The sequence below is a fragment of the Peromyscus californicus genome, unplaced genomic scaffold, assembly GCF_007827085.1.
Source record: "Peromyscus californicus insignis strain IS unplaced genomic scaffold, ASM782708v3 Scaffold_9__1_contigs__length_137607984, whole genome shotgun sequence".
In the NCBI taxonomy this organism is placed as follows: Eukaryota; Metazoa; Chordata; class Mammalia; order Rodentia; family Cricetidae; genus Peromyscus; species Peromyscus californicus.
Genome location: NW_026294617.1, coordinates 47,976,164 through 47,990,829, shown reverse-complemented (window position 1 = coordinate 47,990,829; position 14,666 = coordinate 47,976,164). Strand labels below are relative to the sequence as shown.

At 38.6% G+C, this 14,666-nt stretch overlaps 1 protein-coding gene across 3 annotated transcripts in view; it reads right to left on the bottom strand.

The window, feature by feature from the left end:
* Positions 1–5,927: 5,927 nt before the first annotated feature.
* Positions 5,928–14,666, bottom strand: part of Nmd3 (NMD3 ribosome export adaptor) — a 31,122-nt gene continuing 22,383 nt past the window's right edge. For 2 of the 3 annotated variants that reach the window (XM_052729873.1, XM_052729874.1), the window contains 6 exons: positions 14,492–14,637; positions 12,321–12,433; positions 11,002–11,074; positions 9,446–9,552; positions 7,872–7,942; positions 5,928–7,380 (listed from right to left, as the gene is read on the bottom strand). In XM_052729873.1, coding sequence (XP_052585833.1) covers positions 7,250–7,380; positions 7,872–7,942; positions 9,446–9,552; positions 11,002–11,074; positions 12,321–12,433; positions 14,492–14,637 — 641 coding nt within the window. In that variant the 3' untranslated portion in view covers positions 5,928–7,249. Of the gene's footprint in view, positions 7,381–7,871; positions 7,943–9,444; positions 9,553–9,966; positions 10,170–11,001; positions 11,075–12,320; positions 12,434–14,491; positions 14,638–14,666 lie in introns of those variants that run through there. The other variant, XR_008216180.1, reaches the window with a different exon arrangement.

Below are 14,666 nucleotides of genomic sequence, written 5' to 3'. Positions count from 1 at the left end.
ACTTTCCCGTAAGTAGAATAAGATCTGTGGAAAATGGCCAACTCAAGGGAGGTAAAACACAAGCTGAGCATAGGCATTTAGTAATTCCAAAATGAAAACAGATGCTCAGTGCAAATGCATTATGCCAATCAAAAGAGCACAAGTGGTAACCGAATGAGTTCTCAATGGCCGAAGCTAGAATAATTCTAAGATGAAACAGTGTAAGATGATAATACAAAGTATAAAATAAATACCCATGAATCAATCCATACTGAGTTAAGTGACTGAAGAGTAAACAGGATAATTCTCCCATGCAAATGAATCAAAGAGTTTATGTACCTCACCCTCAGGGTTGAGAAAAACTCACTACCTCTTAGCTATGGGCTGTATGCTGTACACAATGATGTTCTTCTGAAGGAAGGGGAAGGGGAAGGAGTTACTTTACAGGATAAACACAGATCAGTAAGAATTTCATCTAGCATGCTTGAGGCTCTAAGTGCTATCCCTAGCAAAATACACATACACACACGCACGCAGAGAGGAACCAGATACTCAAAGTATCTGGCTATTAAGTGGAAGTAAGAGGACTCCAAACTGTTTCTTTTTCTGTCTTGTGGAAGTGGGGACTGAAGCAGAGCCTCAAGCATGTCAGACAGGGGATACACCACTGAGCTACATCCTACTCCCACACCCCAAACATGCCATTATTTCTCTATCTGCATCACAAGGCCTGCCTAGAAGAATTGCTTATTTAGCACTTCAGGAACTAATGCTAATGAATGCTATCTCAAAATATTTCCCAAGAATGCTCTAAGTGCCAACTCACAGGACACTGACAGAATCCTAACTACAGTGCTAACCCCAGCAGGTCAAATGCAAGCAGCATTGCTAGAGAAACATGTGGCTACCCAAACTACTCCTCAGAGAACAGGCATGGAGACTTAAGCCTTTCCCCTAGGAAACAGGCAGTTCATTCAAAGTCAACATCATTACAAGAATTCAAGTCAAAGAATTAAAGCTCAGTATTTTCATCACACTACTCTGCAGTAAGAAGAGATACCTAGACAGATCTCTTGCCTTCCTGGAACTGGTCGAGTTATTTGAACATGTGACAGAAAGCCAGGCATGACAGTACACACCTTTAATCCCAGGATTTGAGAGGTTTGCAAATGTGGGTCTGCACCTGAGGCCAGCCTGGTCTATATAATAAGTTCTAGTCTAGCCAAGATTACACAGTAAGACCCTGTCACAAACCAACAAAAACCCAACATGTGACAAAACTGCGCCGCTGAGAATCAACCCTTACACATATCTGACTTTTTATGAAACTCTTTCATGAGTCCTTAAAACAGATGGCTCAACAGAGCGCTGTCCTATTTCTAACTAACGGCACAGCCTCATGAAGCAAAACAAAGCAATGATATAATGGAGGACCTGATCAAAGGAAATCCAAGAGCACACCACCCTTGAACAAGATTTTATGTAGCGAAAACACAGGTATCAAAGACAGAATCTACCTTGAAGAGGCATCCACTGGTCGGTTCTGGGATGTCAGAATGAAATTTAAAAATTAACTGCTCAGCGATAAGAGCCAACAACCTTCTATGCACTGAATGCATGGTCCCCAAATGTACATGATAAAATCTAATCCTAACATTAACATTAGGCAAGGCCTTAGGGAAGTAATTAGGTTGTGAGAGCAGCACCCTTACCAAGGGATTAGTGCTCCCAGGAGGTGACTCAGAGAGAGCTTGCTCTGTGCCTCTGAGGACTCAGGGTCTTTGCAAAACTGGAAGGCCCTCCTAACCTTAATGGAACCCTAAACTTGACTTCTAGCCTCCAGAAACATCAAAGTTTATAGTGTTTATGTAGCCCAGTCTATATTATTCATAGCACCCCACACTAAGATTCAAAATCATTTTTTTAAAAAAATAGACAAAAGGAACTACAGACAACTGACCAAAACTGGGAGCTGGAGATGTGGTATTCCCCAGAGAAGGACACATCAATTGTTTGTCCAGTGCCAAACAGCCAGCCCTGAAAACATACATGCAAGTAACATTATATGGACAGAGCAGGTTGTATTTAGGAATATATGTGTATATAAATTATACATATATGCATGCAATAGCAATTACCAAAAAAAAAGCCAAGTATTTAAAGGAAAGTGGGGAGAGTATATAAGAAGGTCTGGAAGGAGGAAAGGGAGAAATGTTCTAATTATAATCTCAAAAAAAAAAAAAGGCTAAAGATTTGAATGAACATTTTATCCAGGAGACACACAAGTAACCAGCACATGAAAAGAAAGTGCTATGAAAGTGCCTATAAAATTACACTAGAAGGCTGGAGATATAGCCCAATGCTGGACTAGTTCTCTAAAGTGCACAGGCCTGGACAAGTCCTCAGCATCATATATATATATATATATATATATATATATATATATATATATATATATATATATATATATATATATATATATATATGTACACACACACACACACACACACACACACACACACTCAAAACAAGTCACAAAAGATACCACCATCACCTACCAGGCTGTCCTTAAGAACACTGACAAGGATCAGAGTAATGAAGCTCTCATCCACTGCTGGTCTGAAAACTCAATGGCACAGCCACTTTGGTGAAGCCCGGCAGATTTTTATAAGCTTAAACAAACATTCACTATAGGATGCCACAATCCCATTCTTACTTGCTATTGTTTTTCTCTAGTGTTGGGACCCAAAGCCAGGGCCTCACACATGCTAAGCAGGTACTCTACAACTGAACTATAACCACAGATTCCTCTTACCCCCAACTTCTAGTTCTTTACTAAGGTAAAATGAAAAAACTAAAAACAAAAACCTGTACAGAAATGTTCATACCAGTTTCACTTAAGAATCTAAAGCTAAAAACAAATGTGCCTCGACAGAGAAATAGATAAATCCATCTATACAGTACAGTATCAGAAATACATGGAAACTCTGGACATAAATAACTTGAGAAACTAAAGTGAATATGTCACACACACACACACACACACACACACACATACATGCTGTGGATATTTCTCTGTATAAATAAAACACTGATTGGCCAGTAGCCAGGCAAGAAGTATAGGTGGAACAAGCAGAGAGGAAAACTCTGGGAAGTGGAAGGCTGAGGCAGAGAGACACTGCCAGCCGCCACAATGAGAAGGAGATGTTAAGATACCGCTAAGCTACGAGCCACGTGGCAATTTATAGATTAATAAAAATGGGTTGATTTAAGATATAAGAACAGTTAGCAAGAAGCCTGCCATGGCCATACAGTTTGTAAGCAATATAAATCTCTGTTTACTAGGTTGGGTCTGAGTGGCTGCGGGACTGGCAGGTGAGAGAGATTTGTTCTGCCTGTGGGCCAGGGAGGACCAGGAAAACTCTAGCTACACATACATTATGTTATGTCATTCATTTACTTTAGAAGAAGCAAACTAAGTTCAGAGTCCAGATTAGATATTACCAAGGGAATATAGGTACAGCTTAAAAACAAAGAATGAGGGGATATTTAATGTGTTTGTGTGTGTGTGTGTGTGTGTGTGTGTGTGTGTGTGTGTGTATGTGTGTGCACACGCGTGCACGTGCATGCTTGCTTGCATGTGCTGACCTGCATCATGACTGTAATTACATAATCTGCACATGTAAAACTTCAGACCTATATATCAGAGAGAATTTGTCTACATGTTGAAAATGAACTTTTAAAAGAACAAGTAAGCCGGGCAGCGGTGGTGGTGCACACCTTTAATCCTAGCACTCGGGAGGCAGAGCCAGGCGGATCTCTGTGAGTTCAAGGCCAGCCTGGTCTACAGAGCGAGATTCAGGACAGCTACCAAAAACACAGAGAAACAGTCTCGAAAAACCAAAAAAAAAAGTAAAAATAATGATTGTACACAATTAAATCATACTTTATGATATAAAAAACAAATGAATAAACAAATACAGAGAATGAGAGCTCTTCCTCAGATCAGGAAGGCAAAAAAACAATGCCAGGTTTGGGAGCATCTGGACTCATGGGCAGCACATGCATCCTATGACACTGCACCAAGTTTGACATCTCTTTAGGGCAGTACCACCAAAAGGACATAACCTAAATCCAGTCACAGGAAAAGAAGACAAAGCCAAACTGAGGTCACTTTATAAAATAACTGTCTTGGACTCTCTAAAAATGTCAATTAAATAAAACCTACTCTTAAAGGACTGGTCCAGATCAAAGAGGTATGAGATGCTAATGTAACACACACTCTTACATGTTCTGTAAAGGAGTTCATGGAGACAAATGGCAAGACCTCAGTATTCTACTGACTGGGTAAAAGTTTACAATCAGTATTAATTTCTGAATGGTACATTAATTATTATTAAAGAATTACTTGTTTTAGGATGAAAATACTAATCTGTTACAGGATTGTCCAACCTTTAGATACTGCAACACAATGTTGTTGGGCCACACAGCTATCATGGGACACACACAGCACCTGGGTGCCGGCTGGGCATGCCCAATGCTTAATTAAAAAAAAAAAAAGAAAAAGCATCGCCCTTCTCATTTTTTGGTGGGGTGCAGGGTGGTAGTGGAGAGGAGTGGTGGTGCTGGGCATTTAGGGTTTGACCATGCTAAGCCAGTGCTCTCTCAAATCCCAGCCATTCTCTGAAATGGCTGAACTAAAAACTAGTAAGAAAGGAAAGACAAAGCCAACAAGGTCAATGTTTCACTCGGCCAAATCCAGGTAAAGGTTATCCAGGAAATCTCTGAACTATTCTTGTACCTTTCTATAAGTCTGAAATTAGGGGGAAATGTTATTTTTAAAAATGCCCCTTGGGCTAGAAGTAACAGACCAAGAAAGCTGGGAAAAATAAAAACAACAAAATACCAAGCCATCTAAGAATAGGAGTCAACATGCATACTGCTGTGGGATGTTCTGTATGGCAAATGTGTTGCTGATTGGTCAATAAATAAAACACTGATTGGTCATTGGCTAGGCAGGAAGTATAGGCGGGACAAGGAGAATAAAGCTGGAAAGTGGAAGGCTGAGTCAGAGAGATACTGCCAGCCACCATGATGACAAACAGCATGTGAAGATGCCGGTAAGCCACGAGCCATGTGGCAAGGTATAGATTTATGGAAATGGATTAATTTAAGCTGTAAGAACAGTTAGCAAGAAGCCTGCCACGGCCATACAGTTTGTAACCAATGTAAGTCTCTGTTTTTACTTGCTTGGGTTTGAGCAGCTGTGGGACTGGCAGGTGAGAGAGATTTGCCCTGACTGTGGGCCAGGCAGGAAAACTCTAGCTACAGCATACATTTATTAAAATTAAGAACCGTGACTCACACCACCTAAGGAAGCACACCCTGGAGTCCCTAGACTCCCGCATTCTACCGTGGCAAGGAATTCGCTTGACTCTGCTAAGCATCTCAATTGCTAAAGCAACTCTTCCCTCATCTTCTTCCTTGCTCATCAGACTTCTGACTACAAACCAGTAGCTTTCAAGTGTGTATCCCATTACATACAATGATAATCCCAGACTTTCAAAGCTGATTATAAACAACTTCTTGGGAATTGGACTAAGATTAGCTTCCCAACCACTATCAACCCTGGAACAGCACTCAGAGCACCATGGGACTCACTGGAATCCTAGACTTAGCAAGCTGCTTCACCCTGCAAGCTCTCAGATACCTTTATTCAAGAAAGACCAAGGTTAGAGGGAAACTAAATTTTTAACTGGGAAAATCACTTCAGTATTTAAATTAACAACTCCACTTGAGAAAACTGTGTAAGATACTGCCTTAAAATCTTGATAAACCAACCAGAGGCAAAACAAGTGAGAACTTGTTATGGTCATACTCATCTCTGAAGAACAGCCGTCCCCATCCGTCTACCACCAGGACGACAAATACACACAGAAATGGAGGACTGCAGGATATATGAGCCTTTATTCCTAACTTCAAAAACTAGGACAATGAATACACATACAGAAATGGAGGACTGCAGGATATATGAGCCTTTATTCCTAACTTCAAAAACTGGGACAATGAATACACATACGGAAATGGAAGACTGCAGGATATTTGGGCCTTTATTCCTAACTTCAAAAACTGAGGAGTCAAGTCTTAAAAGACAGTGTTGCACTGAGCATTTGGCTCCATCTACATATTTAATGGGTATACAAAGACCAGATAGAGTATTCAGTAAGCTGTTTAGCAAATCTTGCTTATAGAACAAGATCACAAAACTTCATTTTCAAAATGCTTAAACCCAAGCCAACTCTCTTCTTTCAGAATATGGAAGGCATTATTCTTGGTTTTATAAAAGATTTTCCTATTCCATCATCTGCAATCATATTCTTGCTGATGGTAGTGTGTTATGTTCAATGATACAAACTTACAGAAAAAGTAAGTCTTCCAAATTTAAAAACTATATCCTTGATACAAGGGGCAGACATTTTTATAATATAAGCAAACTATCACCCTAAGCTGCTGTCCAAGGTAGAATCAATACAGAACAAATTTTTATTTAACCTATAAAACAAGTCTGTGTTCCCTACAAATCTACATACATTTTAAATACATTTCATTCTACTGAAATAAAAATTAAAATAACCCTCAGTTACAAGTTTTTTTGTAGAGCTAAAGTTGTAGCTCAAAGATAGGACACCAACTTTGCAAGCACAGGGCCTTGGGTATAATCCCAGGAAGGGAGAATAGGGGTAAGGATACTACTTCTATGTAGAACTAAAATTAACTTCCCAATTGTCCAGTGATAAACTGAACCTTCACTTCCCAATCCCAAAGATATAAGTGATTTAAAGTGGACCAAAGTGCTTGGGTTTATATTAAAAGTGCTTCATATGTATTTTTATATGTTAATAAAGCAAACAATATAAAACAAATGTAAAAGGTTGGTTTATATTCTATTATTTGGTTAATAGCCAAAGAATCCTAACTTTTTCATTTGAATCCAGAACTAAAGTAGTAAAACTACTCCAGTTCCTCTGATAAAATTGCATAAAATGGCCTAAATATCAGTAACAATTACATTCCATCTAATCTCTTATTTCTTACTATCAAATTATGAAACCTTTCAATACTTTAAGTGAACAATCAAAATAGTCGTTTATTCAAGTTTAAGACCAAATTTCTCCTCTCACAAAATGAGGGAATACATGCACTATTCAATAAAGGTTCTTTGGCGGACTTCCTGAGGTGACTGGTGTGCAAACACATCTAACGTGACTCATCAGGACATCATTGACGCACCCTCTTCACCAGTAGCATCTTGAGAAATGTGAAGGTCTTCAATCATCTCAGCCAGACTAATTCGAGGCGCTCCCTCATCATCTGTGTCACTTTCCACAGGGATGGTGGAATCTAAGAAGCCGAGAGAGTTCACATACACAAATGGAAATGCACAACCACAACCCTTACCATCAGCAGTACTAAGTAACTATGCTGTAGTAAAGCTCTCAGCTCCTGTATACAGCAGGCTTCCAGATACTTACAGAATAAATTAGTAAATTAAATATGCAAGAGCTAGCAACTTAAGGAATCAGGCTCAGTTAACAACCATATGCATATAGCAAACGATATTTAGTAAATTTTACTGCTCCTTATTTATCTGTAGGTAAAAGTCTGACTACAATAGTTTATAAGACAAATAAATCACTTACAAAAAGTAAATACCAAATATCCTCACAGATATTATCTACAACATGACTTCAATACACCCAAAACACCAACCTCTGTAATATCCTCACAGATACTATCTACAACATGACTTCAATACACCCAAAACACCAACCTCTGTAATATCCTCACAAATACTATCTACAACATGACTTTAATACACCCAAAACACCAACCTCTGTAAATGTTGACATTTTTTCTAATTGCCTCATCTTCTTCAAGATCTTCAAGGAAATCTTGATATTGCCTGCAAGAAAAAGAAACTTTGAGCACTCTATCAAATATTATAATATTCACAAAGGTCAAATATGGATGCTACTTAATTAGTCAGGCTGGAAAACAAATTTCCTTGCAATAGTACATAACTGCTAAATATGAAGGTGATGATGTCAAATGCAAGACAATGAAAAGATACTTCTCACCTCCATTTTATCCATACAAGCCAATTCTTATGGACAAGTGAAATATATAGCCTTTTAAGACTACGGTTAATTTGGGTTATTCTGTTTTGTGTTTTAATGATTTACTTTTATTTATCTCTGTGTGTGTATCTATTTGAGTGTGTGTGTGTGTGTGTGTGTGTGTGTGTGTGTGCGTGTGTGTGTGTGTGTGTGTGTGTGTGTATCTATTTGAGTATATGCCAAGAGTGTGAGGGTACCCACTGAGGCCAGAAGAGGACATTGCATGCTCTGGAAATGGAGCCACCCCATATGGGTGCTGGGAACTGAACTTGAGTTCTCTGAAAGAGCAGGAAGCATTTCTTAATTACAAGAGACATCTTTGCAGCCCAAGAGGCAACACAGAAAATAATGCTGTAGAGTCAGTTCTCTCCTTCAGACTTTATGTTGGTTCTAGGGGCTGGAATTCTGGTCACAAACCTTGCACACAAGAGCCTTTGGCTGCTGAGCCATATCACCAGGCTAAGACTACAGCTGAAATAGTCAAGTATGTACTTCTAAACAGTTTAACAGGTTACATATGTATATATATTTTAAATCACACTATGAAATGCTATTGCTTCCCAATAATGTAAACTCTTCATTTTTTTTTCAATTTTTTTTTTTTTACCTTCTTCAAGAATTAAGGCCACAGACTGAAGAGATAGCTCAGCAGTTAAGAGCACTGGGTCCTCCAGAGGACCCAGGTTCATCCCCCACCACACCCACACCCACATCATGGCTCAAAACCATCTGTAACTCTAGTCCTAGAGGATCTGACACCTTCTTCTGGCCTCACAGGGACTGGATGCACATGGTACAGATATAAATTCACACAAACGCTCATACACATAAAATAAAGGTAAATAAAAATATCAAAAAAAGAATTAAAGTCACATCTTAATTCATTTAATACATATTTTTGGAAAACATTATTTTCACTTCTGCTTAAGTTATCTGAGTAACATCTAATGTCAATAAACTAATTTTGTTAAGCTTAAGACATAAGCAATCATCCATGATATCCACATGGTAATTATTCATTATATTTGAACTTTTTAATGAAATTATTTACATCAACACTGTAATTATAAAGACAATAACCCAGGCAACAATTACTGTATAATAATTGCTTATATAATGTCATTACATTCTTTCATGGATTCTCTTATGCAGATTCCATTCATAACTTCCTAATCCAAAGTTAATTTTGAGTGCAACGATCTACTGGGTAACAGTAATTTCTTTACAATGTAAGGCTGATTTCTAAGGGTTTCCCTTGAAACAACTTTAAGGCTTAAGGAAAGCAGGACCTTTCATCATCTGTGTCCATGTCTTCTCGGTCCCTCGCAAGCTCTTTCAGTTTCCAGTTTCTACGGCGCTGGCGTTTCGTCCGGTCATAGCTCTTCTTAATTAACACCTGTTACAGAAGTATCTGCAGTTACAGCACGTCAGACACACACAGGAGGAAAAAATTCAAACCTCAGGCATGCCAAGGAGTCCAACTGAGGGCAGAAGTTACTCTTCAGAAGGGTGTAGAGATCAAAAGACAGTGTCAAGAGGACTTTAAACTTTTACCATGTATTCATTAGGATGCATTAGAGCATTATGTATCTAGCTGTGAAATTTTCAAATGACTAAATGTTAAATTTTTAATCCCAAAAACTTGCACTGTTTTTCCTAAATTTTGATTTTCACTCACCATTCATACAGCACATTTTGAAACATTACAGATACTCAGTTTTTCACAGTAATAAGCACTTAGAAAATGTACATGAATTTTATAACATTTAATAACTGTGTAGTGAAAATTTTAGAAAAGAGAAATAAATACCCATCCTGCGGCTGGAGAGATGGCTCAGCAGTTAAAAGCACTTGGTGCTCTTGAGAAGACCTGGATTCAGTTCCCAGCGCCGACATGGTGGCTCACAACCATTTGTAACTCCAGTTCCAGGGGATGTGACACCAGCAGCACTGTACACACGTGGTGCACACGGATACAGGCCAGCAAGACACTCACACATTAAAGAAATAAATCTAAAAAATAAATGCCCATTCTGACTCACACCAATTTTTTCCCCTACTTTATCAACTGAAGACCAACCAGATGAAATAGGAACCTCTATTACCAGGACTTCATTTCTGCTCACAGTTAAAGCAATTCATGTTTATTCTAAAAAGATTAAGCAAGTGAGAGCAGAGTATTATATTTATTCACTGCTGTTTATGAACTTCAAACTCATCACGGTACAACTCTACGGGCTTTTCAAAAGTCAGTCTTTCTCCAAGAGGTGATACTATGAAGATTACTTTCAATTCCAATTTGTATCTAATACTGAATAATGGTCTTACTTCTAAAGGGCCTGCGAAATGGAGAAAATATATAAAACAAGCTGAGGCTAACCTGAGAGTGAGTCTGAATAAATCAGAAGTCATCATTTCCAGGTATAAACTTGGCTCCAGTCTATCAACAGTATTTTGAGTTTTGTTTGGCAGCACTGGGGCCTGAGGCTAGGCTTTATGCATGCTAGGCAAGCATTCTTCACTGAGAAACATCCTCAGTCATCTTGTCCGTGTTTGCTTTATTGAGACAGGCTCTCATTAAGTTTTCCAATCTGGTCTTAAATTCATTTACACTCACTCTCTAGCCCAGGTAGGTCTTGAACTTGTGATTGTCCAGCTCAGCCTCCTGCATACCTGAGATTGTAAACCTGTACCACCAGGTCAGGCACTATCAAGGTTTTGCTAAGAATATGAAAATTTGATTATTGGAGGTGGGAGTGCCCTGAATAAATCCTCAGAATCACACCAACCCTTTATTGTAACAGGAAAAACAACAACAACAACAACAAAAACCTTAGAACCTTACCACATCTGGAACTCTATCTGAGTTCATTTTGTTGACATGTTCATCGTTTAAATTACAGTTGGCCAAATCAAATCTGAAATATAAATAGTGAAAAGTTTAATGAGTATCCTTTTTGTATAATTCGATTTTATATATAGCATCCCTATACATGTGTGTACACACACACACACACATACACACACACACATACCCCTATCTTTCTAAGTAAAAGATTTCATATGCTCCCCATTTTAAGTTTTGAAATTTGGGGCTGGAAAGATGGCTCAGTGGTTAAGAGCACTAGTTGCTCTTTCAAAAGACTTAGGTTCAATTCTCAGCACTCACACGACAGCTCACAACCATTCTAACTCCAGTTCAAGGGGATCCAACGTCCTCTCCTAGGTTCTGTGGGCACCAGGCACATATACTCATGCAGGCAAAAGATATACATAAAGTTTAAAATTTTTAAAAATCAAAATAAATAATTAAAGGTTCTGAAATACGCTATGTGGTGCACATGCCTCTGCAAACAGGAATACACTGCACTCTAAGTTTTCACTGTCCACTGCGGACCCTCTTCCCAAAGGGCAGACTGACACAGCAGCCTTGATTTCAGAACACAACTGAATGAGTCTGCGCAGTTTATAAAACAAGCAACAACCTTTCATTCTCTTGTAAACAGAACTCAAGACTCTGGAAACAAAGTCCATGTCTAGAGCACACTGATGAGCACAGGTATAGAGACTGTTACTTTTATGGGAGCTGTCTGGCATACAGAGCTGTTGTCTTTTTAATTTTTTTTATTAATTATGTGTATGTGCCTACATGCATTTATGTATACTGTATGCATGCAAGTGGGATCAGAAGTATCAAATCCCTTAAAACTGGAGCTACTAAGACTTGTGAGCTGACTGGGAACTGAGCCTGGGTCCTCTGCAAGAGCAGTGTACACAACCTCTGAGCCATCTCTTCAGTCCTGGCTCTTTCCAAAAGGTGAAGTATTATCACAGCCATTAAACAACCCACTCCCACTAAGAAGCATAAATATCCAAACTATATAATTCAGTGTTCAATTACCAAAATCTTTGAATAAATGAATGACTCTTTCAGATGATGGCCCAAATGGAACAACTATTAGCTTCTGTCTAATACATGGGTTTATAGTTATCAATAATAAAATAAGCTAGAAGGCTTGTAAGAACTCTAAAGCTAGAAGGCTTGTAAGAACTCTGAAATCTTTTTTTGAAATTAACAAGTTTAGTATTTTAAATATTTATTGGCTCCTGAAGAAAACTTGCAATGCTACCTGGCAGGCCAAAACACAACAAAATGAAACAAACCCCAGCACCAGGTCTCCAGGATTTAAAAGATGTCCCAAGTGAGTCCGACAAAAATACTGTTTATCTGTATTCATTTCAGATGTCTTCTGGACCCAGACTTCCCCAAGGGTGTGCTTTAACAGAAATGAAAAAAGATTCAGGAACAAAACAATTCAAGAATCATTTCATGAAAAAATTAAGTACAATACTGACTTTTTTCTCATTTAATATGCATTTAAAACTGCTTACACTTTCCAGAATTCTAAAACACTGTCAAAACTAATGAATTACCAAATAAGAAATACATAAAATGACTTCAAAGGAAACCATAAAAACAATCTAAAACTTGTATGAAACATTAACATTGCCCCCTGAAAAAACAAACTCGCAACATATACATCTAGTGTTTTCAAAGGAAATGTCTTCGTAGAGACTGGTTAACTCAGAGTGAGCACAAAAGTGACCGGAAGAGTAAAAGAATCTTAGAGCAAGAAAACAGTCTAAGCAAATTCCTGTAAGACCTAAGACTTAAAAAAACAAAAACAAAACAAAAAAACTAAGACTTCAGAAAAACGGACAAATTACCCCAGCACTAACAATGAAAACACACAGCCCACATTGGACTGGAAGGATAGCTCAGTGGATAGAGATAACTGCCACCAAATCTAACGACCTGAATTTGCTCCTCAGATGCAACTCCTTCAAGGTATCCTCTGATTTCTATATTTAGACATGTGCACATGGCACAACTTCCCCCTCCCCAAATAAAATTTGAAAATACACGTCATCACCAGACGGTGGTGGCGCATGCCTTGAATCCCAGCACTCAGGAGGCAGAGCTAGGCGGATCTCTGTGAGTTCGAGGCCAGCCTGGTCTACAGAGCGAGATCCAAGACAGGCACCAAAACTACACAAAGAAACCCTGTCTCAAAAAAAACAAAACAAATACACGTCATCTCTTAAATATGTTCATAAAAAAATATTTGTTTGCCAAAATGTAGGTGCTCTTCTAATTTAGAGGAAAGACATAAAATCAAGTTAAATGGCACTAGGAAGCAAACAGTAACAGAGATCCAGAAGGCAGCATATTATTCTACAAGGTTATGTGCCCTTTCAGTTTAGGAAGTTGGTATCCTAACAACACAGGAAGGCATTACCACTAAAGAAAAGATTTAAGAATTACAATATTCACATAATTTAATGTGTGTTCCCCAACTAGATACCAGTCTGAGCAAACTCCAAGACACTTCTGAGACAAAGGAAGGAATCTGAATGTGGACCAAATGTAGTTCTCCTAGTGATAAAAAGACTGACTCAAAGGCTTCCTATGTTGTATAATAATGTATGGATGATTTCATATTCAATAATGATTTTGAAATTTAATGTCCACTGGTTCTCTTCCACCAAAATAAAGGGGGAAAATGACTTTTTAAAAATAGAGCAAATTAAGCTGGGCGGTGGTGGCGCACGCCTTTAATCCCAGCACTCGGGAGGCAGAGCCAGGCGGATCTCTGTGAGTTCGAGGCCAGTCTGGACTACCAAGTGAGTCCCAGGAAAGGCACAAAGCTACACAGAAAAACCCTGTCTCGAAAAACCAAAAAAAAAAAAAAAAAAATAGAGCAAATTAAAAAAAAAAAAAAAAAGCCTTTTCCCAATACAAAAAGAAGACAATTAACTTACCAGACTATAGTCCTGCAACCTTTATCACAATGACTCCATTCAATTTTATGGACAGGGTCTCAGTATGCAGCCCTGGTACTTGACATGTAAACCAGGCTAGCCTCAAACTCAGAGATCCAAATACTTCTGCCTCCTGAGTGCTAGGATTAAAGGGATACACTACCACACCAGCCATGACAACTCAATTTTAAAAGAATTATAGGGGTATGTGTGTGTGTGTGTGTGTGTGTGTGTGTGTGTGTGTGTGTGTGTGTGTGTGTGTGTGGATGACAGGGGATGGCGGCACATGCCACAGCACACATCTGGAGTTCAGAGGAAAACTTTGTAGTATGGATTCCAGGGATCCAACTCAAGTCATCAGACTTCACCTTTACCTGCTGAGTGATGTCGCTGACCCTCACAGCTAACCTCATGGTGTTTTTCTTTTGGGGGGGAGGACTCCACATTTTATAATTACCAACAATTGAAAACCAAAACTTTGTAAAGAGTAAGAATGGGTAGATGCTGATTACCTTTTTTGATATGACTCCAGCCCCAGCACTTCGTTTCAGATCTCGGACTATGCTGCATTCCATCACGATAAACTCTTCAAGCTGTTTAGGATGGCATAAACTATTGAAAGGGTGACTCCAGAAAGTGTTTCCATCAATATCTGCAACTAAGAATAAGCATAAAAAACAAGATAAT